Raw genomic sequence first — 17109 nt, 5'->3', positions numbered from 1 at the left:
AGTAGTGTGAGGTGGCCCCTGCCCCAAGTGCTGACAGCCTAAATAGAAAAGACAACATAGGGTGGGAGGAGAAACTTGTCTGAGCCTTCACTACCTTAGTGAATTTAGTTATTTGGGGTTTTAATCTAGTTCCCTGCAGTTTGGCACGGCCACTGCAGTGCTGAAAAGAACAAAGCTAGGAAACAGAAGCAGGTGGTTGAACAAGATCTTCTGGCAGTGTCGGGTTAGCAAAATAAAATGTCAAGTGATTGAAAACTGCTTTCTGCCTGCTAGAAATGATGTACGTGTGTGCATGTGTATTACCTGTGCCAGCCCCATGGCGCCAGGTGCTGTATAGACATAACCCAGAGATGGTGCCTGATGCAAAGAACTTACAATGGAATCTAAAAACATGGACCAGAGTCTATGACACTCGTTGCTGTGAGCCATCCCTTTGCGTTGCAATCTATTAGGAAGGGTGGCTAGAGCCAGCCCCTGGGCTAGCTCTAATACTCTATAGGGCAATAACATTCTCTTAATGAGAGTAAAAATCAAGCTAACTTCCTTTCTTCTAACATAACTATTGCAAATTGCGTGGAAGTGTCTGGTCAAGGTTTCAGGAGCACATAAGGACTAAATGCACGTTTGGACCTGACGATAAATGGCTAGAAGGCAGCAGAACGTGATCTGCAGAGCACTGGGTCGCTGGGCCACTTCCAAACCTGAGAGGAGCTCTGGTCCAGCTGCTGCCATTGCCACCAACACTCAGTGCCGGGATGTTCTGCACCCCTCTGGCCCCCGTATCCAAATAGCACGGGTTTCTTTCTTCTATGAAGTAGGCAGTGTGGGTTCCATCTGTCTATCTGAACTGATTTACAGATAGCACGCACCACAATGGGCCAGATTTACAAAGGGATTTAGGCATTTGAAGATGCCAGCAGGCACCTAGTGAGGTTTACAAGCTCACCCAAGTTAAGCCCCTAACTTCCACTGGCTTTCAAGAGAACTTAGGTTTGGTCTACACTACACACTTTCTTCGGTGTGACTCTCTTTCGGTGTGAAAAATCCTCATCCCCGAGCAACGTAGTTATACTGACCTTAACCTGCCATGTAGACAGTCCTGTCCCACTGGCATAGTGACCGCCTCTCGCGGAGGTGGAGTTATTAAGCCGACAGGAGAGCTCTCTCCCATGGGTTTAGAGCGTCTTCACCAGGCTTGTTACTGCAGTGCAGCTGCATAGGTCCATGCAGTTTGTTATAAACCAAAACTGGAATGGTAAATGTATTTAATCTCAGTTCCTGGAACACCATATGTTAGCTGATATGGAATAAAATGGGGCATCGTAAGATCTCCAGCTAAGTAGATAAGGCAGTGTATTGTGACGGGGTGTATCAGCCCCACACTGGTACAGCAGGGGTTAACCCACACACCCTGGGCTCTGCTGGGTGTGCTCCAGCTGGAGGCAGGATATAAAAGCCACCAGAGTAGCTCCGTCTGGGCTGACCACCGGCAGGAAAGGAGGTGTGACGCTAGCTCCTGGGGGAGGACCGCCTGCACTCTAAGATGTGGAGACCAGCCAGTCAAAGACAGACCCCGACACACGTCATGGAGAGGGGAGAGACCGGAGCACCCTAGAGACTTGGGAAGGAAGTAACCTAGGGAAGTTTTGCGGGGAAATGGTTACAGAACTGGACCACGGTTCTGCGTGTTTTGGTTGGAGCCCCACCACTGATAAGTCTGTGGGTTGGGACTTGGTGGAGAGGGCAGGCCTGGGTCCCCCTATCCTAGCCACCATCCATCCTGGGGTGGTGGCCCTGCTCACCAGTATTATGGACTCCGGCTGCCAGGCTGCACTGCCCCGACAGCAAGGGCTGCTGTATTTACTCTGGCCATTGGACAGCACTGCCCTGAGATGAGGGCTGAACCCTTGACCCTGGCCATTGGGCTGCGCTTCTCTGAGAGCAAGGACTGTATTAAGGACTGAGGCCACCAAGCTGTGCAGCGCTGAGACGTGGGGCAGCCCTTCAGACTCAACTGCGGGGCTGTGACGCACCGCTCCCCCGCCCCCACGGGGTGACGGGTGTATCAGCCCTGCGACATGGGTATATATATTTATATGTATTGCCTTAAGTGAAAGGCAGGAAGTGATGGAATGTGACAGGGCATGATCTGGCTTGTGCTGGACAGGTGAGACTGCACATTCAGTCTGTGGTCTGTGGTGGATTTTGATCAAGTATCTTTTTAAAGGAAAACGACTTCACTGAATAAAATGGGAAATTGAAGCAAATTAAAATGTCATCAAGGTGTTACATGTTTTTGCTTCCATAATGTAGCGGCTCCCAATGTGGTGGCAGATTATTCTAAACCTATTGTCTTAAGGGGTGTGAATACTTGAGTCCGTGGAATGGAGGAGCAAGAGGATGTGAAGCTTGGTCATTCACGCGGCTTGAAGTCTATTATTACTTCTCAGCTTCTGCTTTTCAGAGGCAGTAAGGCAGTATGTGGCACATAACATGAAACCGAATTTCAGTGCTAAAGCTGTTAATATGAAGGACTCTCTTGGTGCATTGCCTCTCCAGCTCTATGCTGCTAACTTAGTTGGAATTAGATTTGCCTGCTGTTCAGAATGGTGGTCTAATTCCCATGACGTTGGCTTTCTCCCAATGGGCGGTTCAGACGGCTGTGCTGTAGGCTGGCTAATCTATCTGTTCCCTGCTAGGAGATGTGGCAACCCCCGAGGGAATGAGAGGCATCAATGCATGTAGGTTTGAAACAAAGGAACCAGTTTCGTTTTGTATGATCTTGGGAGTGTGGAATATAGCAAGAATGGATGAGACCTCTGGGTACCTCGCCGTACATGGGCAGTCTGAATACCCACCAGCCTTTTGGGTAAACCTACATAAACCTGCCATTTGTAAACTGACACCTTGGGTAATGCGCGTAAGGCTCAGAGCTGGCCTTCCCCTTCAGCGTCAGACAGGCACCCGAACTGCTGCGGGGGTGTCCAGGCCATCTTGCTCCTCCTGGCACAGCAGCTTGTTCCAAACCCATGTCCGCTGGGTAGCTCTGGGGGCTGTGCAGTATTCCCGCACCATGGGGGTTGACAATCTTCTGGGGGATTGTCAATGATCAGTCTGTTCCATGCACAGGAAGAAACAATGTGAGCACAGCGCTTGCTCCTTCATGCTACCAGAATAGCAGAGGGCATGGGCAGAACAGCGTTAAGAGCATCTTGAGTGCTTAGCATTGGCAGTAGGAGTGGCAGAGCACAGTTCTCGTGCCCTTTATAGCCTGGTCTAAATGCCACTTCCACCAGTGTAATTCAGCCTATTTAGAATCTGTCAAGTTGCACGGTGCAAACCCCTCATACGGACTCCCTGAAACTGATAAATACAGTAAGTTATTAAGATCCTGTGGACAATTCCATGAGGCTGGCTGTCTCTGCAGCCGAATACTGTGCAGCAGTGGGTGGTGAGGGGTGACAATCCCAGCTGTGAGTTATTGGCATGTCTGCACATCCCTGTCTCTGCTGGGTGGGGCTCCGGTGTTTAGAAGTGTTTAACATGCTCACCCTCCAGTGGTGGTGCTAGTGTGTGCAATTGAAGCACATGGTGCTTTGCACACGATGGTGAAACACGCTCCGTGCTCATGGATAAGCACGGCAGCTAAACGCCAGAGTTCATAGAATATCAGGGTGGGAAGGGACCTCAGGAGGTCATCTAGTCCAACCCCCTGCTCAAAGCAGGACCAATCCCCAATTTTTGACCCAAATGGCCCCCTCAAGGATTGAACTCACAACCCTGGGTTTAGCAGGCCAAAGCTCAAACCACTGAGCTATCCCTCCCCCCAAGTTAGTAATGCCAGAGCTCCTTTGACCTGGGGTAATTATGGAAGAGCCCTTGGGGAGTCCCTCCCTCCCTCGGAAGGCCCAGGGTTCCCCCCGGCCAATGCGGCGTGAACAAGATGACCCCTGCTGCCGAGGAAGCCAGTCGCTCAGTGCTGACCCTAGGCCCTCGGTTAGGACCGGGCACCCTTCCCCATCCATCCCACTTCCCAGGCTGGGCATAGGCACCCCACCTGCTGAGGTCTATAGCTCCTTCCATGACTGTACATGGCCTCCTCTCTCCTTGGGTCAGAGTTGTCCATGTCTCCCTCCATTTGGGTTTGATTCTGGATGGGGAGTAAGGTCTGATGGGTTAGGGTAGGAGGGACAGCTACGAATCTGGACTCCTGGCTTCCATTCCCAGCTCTGCTAATGGTTCTGTCTGCGGCCAGGAACCAGTAGGATACCTGCTGGCTTTGGAAAGATGTGTATTGCCAATCCATTGCTTTGAGCCCCCACTGGGCGGAGAGGTCCCATACTAGGCACTATTCAAGAGCGAGTGTTGTGGAGATTTGCAAGAAACACTTAAGAATTTTTTTTGGGGGGGTGGGAAGTGGGCGGCAGGGCTGGCTTGTCCCAGGGGCTACAGACAGATCTTCCGGCTACAGCAGTGCCAGCCAGCGCATGTATCTGGGCATGTGGTCTTCTGGGGTGCCTTTGCGCATGGCAGGAACCTGCGGAGTCTCTGAGACATTTCCTTTGGCAGGCTCCTTGCAGCGGGCGCATGCTGCGGGGACTCAACCATTGCTATTTACTGAGTTGATGAAGTAGAACATTGACCAAAACTGGAACCAATTATGCCGCAATTAGATAAACAAGCTGGAAGTACATTAATTAATAACCACCAGCTCAAGAAGATGCAACCTTAATGAGTCCTGTGCTTTTTTCTATTATGTGTAGATATAGCCTTCTGCAGCATATTAATTAAATGTTTTAATACACTTGGGTGTTAATCTGCATTCCATACACTCACTGGGCTGCAGTCATTTTTGGATATGTGTACATGGGGGCGGGGGGAACCCTATGGCAGTGAGTCTCAGAGCCCCGGTCAACTGTGTGGCCATTCGGGCTCGGGCTCGGTTCTGAAATCCGGCAGGACAGGAGGGTCTCAGAGCCCAGGCTTCAGCCTGAGCTTGAACATCTGTGCTGCAATTTTAGCTCTGGAGCACGAGCCCAGATCAGTCGATCCAGGCACTGAGATTCGCTGCCACGGGGTTTTGTTATGCGGGTGTACTGTTTGGGGCAGGGATGGTGCATGCTGCTGGAATGATGGTCCTGTGCAGTAGATCAGCCTCTAAGCATTCCCTCCCCCCCTAAAATCCCATCCAGGAATGTGTGTGAACCAGTTAGTGCCATGTGCGTTTCACCCTGGGCTGGTCACTGGACAGGAAGGTCCTGGTGATGCATATTGAGACCAGAGTCTGCAAGGGATGGGCAGCTCTAACCAGGGAATAGTTACAGGGCTCCCAGGGGGGAAGTTCTTGAAAATACATCCAAATCTCCCTCCCCCTCTGGATTTCCAAGTATGTCCCACCTCTCAGGTGTTTGTCTGAGGGGAAGGGCTGTTTGGAGAAGGGCTCTCTCTGTTCTTGTGCATTGTATGGTATCAAACACATGTCCACACTAAACAAACAATAGTGATAGCTCTACATGCTAGGAAGGGGAGGGTAATTGATTATGCAGCAGTGTATAAGAGACGGGTCAGATTTTATTTTTTATACACATGCCCCTATACCGCACCGCATGCTTAGCTAAAAACAGTCTGCTTTTGATTTAACTCCTGTATGCATTTTGCCTTCCTCTGAAACCTTGGGTAGTAGCTGCTACCAGATGCAGGCCACCAGGCTGAATGGAGGACTGGTCTTGATCCGGGATCTTCCTATAAAATGTCACCAAGTCCAATGTTTCTTGGCTTCGTTTTTTGTGTGTGTCTATTAAAATTCTGAACTCAGTCATGCTAACAAACTGAGATAGGTGACACTCCCGGGACTGTTGCCATCTTGGCTGACAACAGGGATCAAATGGGGGGATGTCCAAAGGAAGGCAGGAGTCTCCACAGCTTGAGCTCAAGAGCCCGGCTTTGTAGCCGAGACCCGTGGCTCGGGCACAGAGGGGGACACAGAGCGTGCCCCGACCAGTGGGTTACACTCCCCTTTCTGCAGTGTGCTTTCCAGTGTGAACCCCACTGCACGGTGAGTCAGTATTCCAGATGGGGAAAGTGACCTGGCCAAGGGCAGACAACGGAGATGGACTGAGAGACTGGCAGCTCCCAGCTTTCGTTCCCAGTCTCACTCCACACTGCCCTGTGTGCCTTCACCCTCCTGTCATGTGGGTTTTCAAAAGGTGATATTTTTTTTGCCTTTTTTTTTTCCATTGAAGAAACAAGTGTTTGAAATCTGTCTCTCCTCCTGAGCCCCTCCCTGCTGATACAGCTGGCTGAGTAATTAAAAGATACCGGCTGAATAATTCATATGCAAACTATTGCAAATTTTGTGGAATAAATTATTCAAATGCCCTTGGATCACCTCTACCTGTCCTGGCTCTGTGAGGGTGAGCTTGGCACATCTGCCTTGTTCCCATGGCAACAGAGTTGGGTCCCGAGTACAGGATTGTGACTTCACTGCAAAGCCAGGCTGGGCAGCACAGAATGTCTCTGTCATGTAAGCCCCTCCAAGTGCCAATGCCCCCTGTGAAGTCAGGTCTAAGTATTCAGGGCTCTGGCAATGCAACCGTGGTTTGAACCTGTGCCTCCCAGGCCAGTGAGCCAGCCCCACCCTCCTGGTGCCATTCCCCAGTCTGCAAACCAAGTGAAAGGGTTTGGGGCCATTCCAATGCAGAACAAAGACACATTTCAAACCCTGAAAAGTTGCTGGGAAATGTTTAAGGAATACATGGCTAGTGGGGGATCTTGTTCAGCCTGGAAGGGCTTTTGCTCATTTGGCATCCAGAGCTTGTTCTGACTCTTCCTGCTGCTGCACGGACTAAGTGTCACTTTATACTGAGTGACGGGGATGTGTCTGTCTTGAGTCCAATTCAGGAAAGCATCCCTTCGTTCCAGACCAGTCCAGAAGCACATGCCCAAGTCCCATTGAAGTCCAGCAGGATTTAAGCATGGCTGATGTACTTCCCAGAACTGCAGCCTTCTCCTGAGTTCGTATTTTTTGAGCACGCCCGAACAATGCTAACTTCTTCAGAATCCAAACTCATTGGAGAGCAACCACCTTAAATGTGATTGTAATATTCTTATTGGTAACTATTAGCAGTAAAAATGTTTTTGCCTAAAGATGCATGTAGCTGTCACAATTTGAGAGAGGTAGAAATATTTTGTAAGAGAATTTAATAATCTAAGAAGTGCTATAAATTTCCAGCATAAAACTTGCCTCTCCGCTGCCATGCCTGAGAACTCTACCCCAGTCTTAGTGGGATTATATAGTATGTCTTGATATAACTGTGTGTGTGTGTGCATGCTTGAGAGAGAGATTCTTTAAAAATCACTTCTCCTTAGCTAAATTGCTGATTTCCACTTGAAGAACTAGAAAGTTATTTAAGGTCAAAGGAGGAGCATTAGGCAGAGGTTTCTATTTTTTTAATGACTTGATAATTTTATTTCCATTAATAACATTCCTAGCTGTGCATGCTGAGATAATGACACCGGGGTAATCAAATCTCATGCTTCCGGGCGTAAACTGATTTACTGCAAGGGTCAGGAATTCTATTTGCCCCTCACATAAAGCATTGCACAATGGCCCAGATAAATGATGCAGGGTTTTTATTTGCCTGCCTCCAGAGTGTGTTATGTTGGCCGGTGGTGGTGGGATACCACCCTGGGTACAGCACTGGTCTGATCCGCTATGGCTTGCTTTCCCCCCCCACCCCCCCGCCCCCCTTGTGGCTGGAAGGCATGTGGGGAGAGTGGCCGGCCGTTGACTGAAAGAATGGGTGAAGTTACCAGTATTTGAAGCGCAAGAGAGCTTGCCATGACAGGTGTTAGATTCCCTACATTGCCAATGCAGACACACACAATAGCATAAGCTTTCCAGGCAAATGTGAGGGGTCCTTGTATTTCTGTGCATCTCCACTGTAGTGAGAGTCAGGGTGATGGGAAGAGCTTTCCTGTGGAATCACTCTAGTAATCACTCTGGACGCAGGAATGGCTTTTTCCACACCTTTGAACTGGGGGAAGAGGCTGCTGCACAAAGAAAGTCCTGCCGTGGTGAGGATGGGAGGAATGACTGACCACGAAGGCCCTGGTACATCCAGAATTATGTGGACACTCGGGTTTGCTTGATCTGTGACGGCAGTTTGGGTGTTGAATAATCACCTCTTGCTCATTGGGGTTTAAGAGATGAAACCAGCCTGTTTTGTGCTGTCCTGAGCAAAACTAAGGAGGAGGGATTAAATATTCGCACAGAGCTGAATGAGACCTTAATGGGCGACTGTTTCCATAAACAGTGTCCCGAACCAGACTTGACCCCAAGGATTTCAATGGTCCTAAATATTACAGAGCAGTGATGTGCTGCTAATGCCCCCACAAAATAAACCTTCCCCGAGCCTGCAAAAAGCCCTGTGTGCCAGAATACAGGATCATACCACAAGTAGGCGTGAGACTCCGATGCTTTCTCGTGTAAACCCTCTCTAACCAAGGAAGGAAACAACAGTACTGGGCAAAACAAATGGACCTTGAGTCCCCCAATTCAGCAAAGCATGTGGGCAGATGTGCTTTGCTGGAAATGTTTGTACTTCCTGAAATATGCTTTCTGTTGCTAGTCCTGCATTGCACAGAGCACAGCCTGCTCTAGCCACCGGGTTCAGATAGTTCACTGGATATCTTGTCTGGGGCATCTCACTCACTCAACGTTTTGATGGGCATTTATCGGCAATTTTTTTTATAGACCATGGTTGAATTATCCAATAATAGAGTAATGGGTCAAAACCAAGGGCAGAGGTAGAAGAGAGAGAGAGAGAGAGTGTGTGTGTGTTCAAACTAACCAAGAAATTCAGAACTCAGTTATGGGAAAGGGACTGGACTAAGGGAAGCCTTGGCGAAGAGATTCTTAGCTGTATGGACAGTAATGTTTTTGTGCTTGGCTTTTAATACAAAACGCTTTCATTTTGGGAACCAGCATTTAGGAATTACCTATGTTTATTTATGAATATGATAAAGCTTGCTTTCTTTAGACTTGTATTAGTCAGATAATGGCTTGTTGGGACCTAGTTTTGGATTTTTCCTTTTTTTAATACATGTTTTGTTTCATTATTCAAAAATGTGGTTATGATAGGCTTTTTCTATTAAAAAGAAAACAGATAAAAGCACATCACAATGATGAGAAAATATATATTCTTCTCTGCAGATACGGGTGTGGTGCAGGGAGAGGGGAAATCATTCTGGTTGTATTGGTGCAGAGCCTTTTCATGACCCTTGGAAATTAAACTCATTACTTAGAGATTTCACGTAGCAGATTTCCAGGGCTCAAGCCATTTTTGTGTGGATGGTACAAAGGCTTCTGTAGAAGATTTTGACTGAGAGTCCAAATTAAGCCACAGAATAGCTACTGTGTATCTTCCGAGGCACAGAGTTAGTATTAGTATTGGCTTAACAAAACGATTAATTTACTTAATGGCACATGAAAGTAATTGTTTGAATGAACGTTGTAAAATAAATGAAGTCACGCTGTTTGTGTTTCAGTGAGCTATTATGGAGGGGAATATGGCACTGCTATTAACTTCCTACTGTATTAAATTCTGATCCCGTTGCTAAATACCCCATAGACATTCATGTTTATGATGTGCACACAGTTATCAAAGACAGATACTCACCAGGTCACCGTAAATTAATAAAGATTGTCCCCTGTTACTTTCAGCTCTCTGGAGCCACTGTACGCTCCTGTTGAAATGTGTGGACTATGGCAGGGTCTCCTGTGCTTCTGCAGAGCTGGCAGTGGTTCAGACAAGAGCCTTTGCAATGATATAACAGTCTATAACCTTAGCCATCCCAAGACAGCTTGGATCAGATATTTAACCTCCCTTCCTGAGCCACGGACAGCTTCTTTAGAGAGCTCTTTGAGGCTTGATTCACTTCCTGGCAGCACAGTGGAGAAATCACCCCCTAAGGACTGCTGCTTGTGTATTGAGAAGTTATTCTGAAAAAGCTATTCCTGATTAAATCCATGTGTGAACACTCTTATTCCAGAATGGGAGTGCCTTTATTCCAAATTTAGTTTAATCCTCATTGGAAGTGGATTAAGCTAAGGGTATGTCTGCACTAGAAACTTGAGTCGACCTACATTTGGTTGACTTAGAGCCACCGCAGTCATTATTGTGAGCGTGCATGTCTACACTCCTCTCCTGGGTTGGTGGTGCGCATCCCAACCTAGAGCGCTTCCACTGACCTAAGAGGGGCAATGTGGGGAGGTGAGAGCCTGGTTTCTAAGCTCCCCTGGCAGCTCCCCTCCAGGAGCCCGGCTGCCTCACAGGCTCCTGGTGGGCTGCCCCCCTCCCGCCTCCCATTCCCAGGTGGGAGCAGGGTCTGGCCACCTGGGCTTCTCACCCCAGCTCCCAGCCAGGAGTGGGGTTCAGCTGCTCAACTCTCTGGGGGAGCTGGGCGCAGCTGGGCTCAAGCTGCCCTGCTTTCTTGTCAATTTCGTGACTGTGAAATTGACAAGACAGACCTGTAAGGGACTCTGTGTCCTACAGACTCTACCTAGCCCTAACTACTCTGACATAAGCCCTACGCCTCTCGTAAAGGTGGCGTTATTATGTCGGTGTAGCAGGGCACTTACATTGGTGGGAGCAAGGCTGTAGTGTCTACACTGACATAATTAGGGAGACCTAAGCTGTGTTACGTTGACCTAACTGTGTAGTGTAGACCAGGCCTAATTCAGAAAAAGTCCTTCTTATTCTGGAATAAGAGCGCCAGCATGTGGACTTACTCAGGAATAGCAAATCTGCTTTAAATTCACACCCTACCTTATTGTGGATTAATTTTTGTATGTAGACAAGTCCATAGCCATCTACCTGGAAATGACCTAATACAGGTGATGGGATTGTGCACTCTCACGGGCAGAATTTTACTTGTATTTTTTTACTGTCCCTTTTCCCTTCCACTCCCCAGATCCTCCCAAAAGAAGTCCATTTGAAATAATACAGCAGAATTATCATGTGTTGAAATACCAGACTGTCTGATATCTACAGAGTTGAAAAAAAAACCCAGCCCAAACAACGCATCTGGATTTTAAAAAATTTTCCAATACCATTTTCAGTCTGGTTCCCTGGGTGGGGTGCTGGCTGGGTTTGTTGTAACTACAGAAATTAAGTGGAACAGGAGTGCCTGAACTTGCACAAAAGTGTGTTTTGTTTGATTATTCATGTCGTTAGCGTTTAGCCTCTATGCAGTTGGATTAAAATGTGGAGAGAGAGAGAATAGGTGACGACATCATAATACTGCTGTATAAAGGGAAATAATGCCAGTATTTCTTTATATGCTTATCCAGGCCCTAAAAAGGGTAAGATGGGAATAACACCTCTTTCTCCAATGGCTTATCCTCCCACAGGGGTTGGGAGTTGCTGCAAAGGGATCATTAGCAAAACACATCTGGCAGCATCTTTTATACAGATGCTGGACTTTGGTATTTTCTGAACTAATAGCTTGAAGCCTGTCTTTAAGGGAGAGGAGCTTCTTGTGATTGTAATGGGGGTGAAATCATCCACGCTTTGTGTCCTTGGGAAAACAAAGTAGTCTTAGCCAGTGTCTGCCAAGAGAAACTATACTGTAATATCTTGAATGCCCACGATATTTCCTTCCACTTAATAGGAAAGAACTATGCCGTCTCAAATACTGTGGTGCAAAAACTGTTGGTGAATGTTGAATGGCACCCGCTGACTCTTGAGCCTTGATGTGGGCACTTTGGGCCCATAATCTTGCAGAAAAGAGACGCAACCTGTTCCAGACATATCCTGATCCTCTGTGGGTCCTTGCCCACTATATATTTTTCTTATCTGGCTGTCTATAATGAAGTCAGTCCTGTCCCCTCCTCTGTCAAAGGTACAAGAAGGTTCTTTGATTCACATGGCTTGGTCATCTTTTGACTCTGAAGAATATTTAGTGCTATAAAATCAATGATACAGCCCAGGTATCTTTGATTGGATTGCAGGCTATTCCCTTGCAGCTTTGCCTTTCTGTATCTTGCATGCTTCTGGTAAAGGTGTCATGTTTGATGAATGAGTTCATTTATAAATGGAGATTTGATTTTTGGCTATGAGTTTGATTTCATGGAGCCAGAAGTTGAGCTGTGTTTCAGGAGGACCGAGCTAGATTGCAGAGTTTGAAGCAGTAATCCCCTTTGAAAAACAAACTGGCTCCCAGTCCTGCACTCAGAAGGCTTTCGAGAAGACTAAGGAGGCATATTTTGAAGTGACTTGGATCTTTACAAGTAATCCCTAACGCTCTGCATTCACATACAACAGGCCTGGTTGGTATTCCTCCTCTGGAGCAGAATACTGGGTGAAATCCTGGTTCCATAGAAATCCGTGGGCAGGATTTTACACATTGCTTTTTCCTTCCCCCACCTAGAGTTCTGGGGCTCTCTTATTTGATTCCATAATAGGTAGATTAGACAAGCTGACTTTCCAAATTAACCCTTTCACTGTCATCACCCACAGCCCAATTTAGCACCCGACGGAGCCTCTTGCTAGTGGTTGTATCCAGTGGTGAAGAGGAGGTGTTCTCCCTCAGCTTTCAGCAGAGGGACAGCTACATCCTCTTGCACATTTTTAACCCCTTGTTGTCTGTGCTTCAATGCATCCAGTGGGACTTCTCATCTGGAATATCGTCTCCTCAGCCCGGCCGCCTGATCACAAATGAGATCGTGCTTCGAATGCTCGGCGCGGCTCTCGGACCGGGAGCTCGGCGCGGCTCTCGGACCGGGAGCTCGGCGCGGCTCTCGGACCGGGAGCTCGGCGCGGCTCTCGGACCGGGAGCTCGGCGCGGCTCTCGGACCGGGAGCTCGGCGCGGCTCTCGGACCGGGAGCTCGGAGCTCTTTGACATCTAATCTGGTTCCGCAGCCTAATTTTATTTTATAATGCTACAATCCAGTTAGAAGCAGTTGAGGTCTCCTGCACATCTCCCCTCCCCCACCTGCTTTATCTCCTCTGATTACTTCATTTTGAATTCAGTTAAAATGGTCTTTAGCCCATGCTCACGGAGCACTGGGGAGAGAGAACTATCTCCTCGTTCTGGAGCCAGCGGCTCATGGGAATTGCCTGGTTCCAGAAATGATGGAACCTCTCTTCGTCGTTCTTCTGCAGCTTCCCCGCAAATTCCCCGAGAGAGGCTACAGTCCTGTCCTAACTGTAGAGCTTAGAAATGACATCCCCGCCTCTTGCGATTCCCAAGGCCGTCCTCCCAAAACAGGCTTGAGCTCTGAGTTTACCAAGAAATTCAAAGGACATGGGACTTGCTATGTCTGCGTTGTGGGTGTTTGGCTGCCCCCCTTCCACCCTGCCCCCCCCCGGCTGTTGACTCCCTGCTCTCACGTCAGGCACCTGTTTTGGGGTTTGCTTTTTTGCTCTGGGGGTTTTTGTTTTGGTTTGGTTTTGGTTTTTTTTGCAAGTAAATATTTAAAACTCATGTGATAAACCCACTGTGTCCCTTTGAACCCGCCCTGTGGTTGTGGAACATAGTTCCTTTTCCAGCGTATGCAGAGATTAGATGGGTTATGTTTACTGATGTTTGTAACTAGTGGAAATCAACAACAACATGACATACACCTTTGCTGAGGCTTTCTCCCAGAACTTGGCTGGGTTTTCTTTGTTTTTTTTTTTTTTTTTTTTTTTGAAAGTCAGTCCGATGTTTATTTAATGCAACCAACTACTGCTTGACAAGTCAGTGCTTTCCACCAACACGAGGAGCAGAAACTTTCACTGGCTTCATAATCCTTTGTTCAGATGCAGCCTTTGTGGGAGCCTTTGTTGTAGAGGGTATAGACTTCTTAGCCGCCTTGGCTTCTTTGGCAGCCCTAATAGCTTGTTCCTGCTGGGTCTTTCGCACTTCAGGCTTCTGATTTCTCTTGGCCATTCTTTCAGCCAAAGATGCACCAGTGATAGTCCTCTGGAACTTGACGGCACAGTCTGTGCGCTTCTTTTCTATTTCTTCAGACTTCCCCTTCTTCGTTTGCGCCTGTTCTTAGAGTTTCCCTCCAGTCTCTAGCTCTCTCATGTTCTCTGGCCCAAGGAGAGGCTCCCATCTCCTGTTTTGTATTCTAGCCCCACTTGCAGCGTGACTCATTGTAATTATCCTGACTCTGAATTCAGGGCTTTCGCAGCTGACCGAGAGTGGCTCAACAGAAGAGCCCTGCATTAGAATCTGCCACCCTGATTAAACTTCCCTCATGTCTAATTTGCCCTGGCAATGGTCATCACTTTGCTCTTTCTATTGTCCTTCCTAGGACAGTGAAGGGCATTTTCAGCCCAGGCACTAATCTATATCCTGAACCTATTTCTTGAGCCTCTTGTTCTTCGAGGGAAATTTAAATTCAAATCAATGCTGTTCTCTTCTTATAGAAAAACCCTGGATCTCATTCTTTGTTTCATTTTACTGTTTGCAATGTGCGGTTTTTAGTTCTCTCGTCTCAAAAATAGAGTTTTCAAAGTGCATAAGGGCCAGATATCCAGAGGCGTTTAGGCCCCACAAGATGCTTATAGGCACTGGGTAGTGTTTTACAAATGTACCGAAGCAGGTTAGGTGATGGACTCCCTCTAAAGTCAATGGGAAATGGGTGCCTGTGTTTTGTGGATCCCACTAAATGCCTAATTGCATCTTTAGGTGCCTAAATATGTTTATAACTCTAGCCCTAGTTTGTTTTAATGTTCCATTGATAGTTTTAAATGGGATTAGTGTTCATAAATGACGTATGTACTCTTGAAAATCTCTCCCTACATGTTTGTTTTATTTAGACTATTGGCAGGGAACTCTCCTATTATGTCTAAGTGTCAGGACCCTGGTCTAGGACCCTGGTCTTGAAACTGGGCCCACCAAGTTCTTGGGAAGCAGCTTTGGCCATTGTACCACACCAACTCATTGAATTACCAGGGAATTCATAGACCTGGGTGGGCTAGCTTTCAGTGGTTCCATGACCTGCTTCCTGATTAGCCACATGGTCTTGACTCTGGTTGGTAACCGTATATATTTCCTGCTTCCTGTCTGGCCTTGTCTGAGCAACAAGCCATTGCCTGCTGGTTGCTACTCAGACGCTCCTGGCCTGCCTTGCTGCCTCACCTGACCCCGCCAGCAGCCTTGCTCTGCCTTCCCCTTGGATTGCATCTCCTGGCTGTTGGACCTCTTGTGTGAACTCTGATTCCTGATCTGGACTGCCCTCTGAGCCACCTGACTCCTGGGCGTTATGCTAAAGCACTTAACACACTTTTGGTTGCTGTACAAGTAAAAATAATAAAGTGAAATCCTTCCTTCAAAACACAATGTATAATTGGAATGTGGAACTCATTGCCACATGAAGTCATTGAGGCCAAGAATTTAGCAAAATTAAAATGTGGATTATACATTTATATGGATGAAAAGAATATCCACAGTTAATACTAATCGGAAATTTTTGTTAAACCTTGTGCTTCAGGGCCTTAGCCAATCTCTAACTATTAGAGAGCTGGCAGATTATCTCACATCTGTTAATGCAGGATTCTTACATCTTCCTCTGAAGCATTTCTGAAGCACACCACCGTTAGGGACAAGATACTGGACTAGATGGACCGCTGGTATGATCTGGGATGGCAGTTCCTTTCTTCTTAACCAGCAGGAGGAAGAGAAGGAACTTCACAGTCCTGCATTTGAACAGAATGTTCATTACATGTGTATTTACTTTGTATTAATCATTCCTGTTATGATCAATGTCTATATTAACTCAAAAAGAAAAGGAGTACTTGTGGCACCTTAGAGACTAACCAATTTATTTGAGCATAAGCTTTCGTGAGCTACAGCTCACTTCATCGGATGCATTCAGTGGAAAATACAGTGGGGAGATTTATATACATAGAGAACATGAAACAATGGGTGTTACCATACACACTGTAACGAGAGTGATCACTTAAGGTGAGCTATTACCACGAAAGCTTATGCTCAAATAAATTGGTTAGTCTCTAAGGTGCACAAGTCCTCCTTTTCTTTTTGCGAATACAGACTAACACAGCTGCTACTCTGAAACCTATATTAACTCAGTTTTCAGTCAGTATTTCAATGTAATGTCAGTCAGTTACGCAATGCATAAGCGTATGGGACACAAATATTTTTAAGGAAGCTGAATACAGCTGCGGATATCTTTGTAGTTTTAATATTGAATTTACTTTTTATTTTTTTTCCCTAGTAAGAGACGCCAGAAACCTAGTTCCTATGGACCCTAATGGCTTGTCAGACCCTTATGTGAAACTTAAACTAATCCCCGACCCGAAAAGTGAAAGCAAACAGAAGACCAAAACTATAAAGTGCTCTCTGAATCCTGAATGGAATGAGACTTTTACATTGTAAGTAGAGTAACACAAATTTAATATTGTAAAGTAGACCCTCTTGTCTCCAGAATGATTGTAAATGTGTTTGCTGGGCTTTAATTATCTGAAATATTCAGCTGATTCAATGGAGAAGTAACTTTTTTCCTGTCATAATAAATGTCTTGGAAATGCTTTAACTTCTGCTCTGTGCACTGATCAAAGTCTTGCATTTCAATGAAAGAACTCTACATTCTCCATTTGAAATGTGCACTATCAGCAAATTAAACATTAAAGAAGCATATTGTCGCCAAAGACCATCACTTCATTTCATATTCATTTATTTATTGAACGCACACGCGAAACATGTGGAATTGCGGAGATAACTTCCACTACAGAAATTTTGCTTCTTCTCCCCCCCCTCCTTTATTGCAGTCAGCTGAAAGAGTCGGACAAAGACAGAAGGTTGTCAGTGGAGATTTGGGACTGGGATCTGACCAGCAGAAATGATTTCATGGGGTCTTTGTCATTTGGGATTTCTGAGCTTCAGAAATTAGGCGTTGATGGATGGTAAGACTCAATTTGCTCTAAAGCCACAGAGCTCTCAACACAGCAGTATCACCTTGTACCCAGTAGGAAAAGACCTGGCAACCTGTCATTCTGTGGAGGGCTACCAAACTGTTTAAACAACCATTTTAGCCCCTAAGTCCCCTGTGTTCCACACAACACATCCCATCACTCTGATTGCTGCCAGTGATT

At 46.7% G+C, this 17109-nt stretch overlaps 1 protein-coding gene across 2 annotated transcripts in view; it reads left to right on the top strand.

Moving 5' to 3' along the window:
• The window catches only part of PRKCB (protein kinase C beta), a 244914-nt gene that overhangs the window by 153119 nt on the left and 74686 nt on the right, over positions 1-17109 (top strand). For both annotated transcript variants that reach the window (XM_077828614.1, XM_077828613.1), the window contains exons 6-7: positions 16233-16389; positions 16786-16920. In XM_077828614.1, the coding sequence (XP_077684740.1) occupies positions 16233-16389; positions 16786-16920 (292 nt within the window). The remainder of the gene's footprint in view (positions 1-16232; positions 16390-16785; positions 16921-17109) is intronic.

Source organism: Eretmochelys imbricata, chromosome 10 (assembly GCF_965152235.1).
Source record: "Eretmochelys imbricata isolate rEreImb1 chromosome 10, rEreImb1.hap1, whole genome shotgun sequence".
In the NCBI taxonomy this organism is placed as follows: Eukaryota; Metazoa; Chordata; order Testudines; family Cheloniidae; genus Eretmochelys; species Eretmochelys imbricata.
Note: the sequence above shows the minus strand (reverse complement) of the source record. Positions and strands in the feature narration are given on the sequence as shown.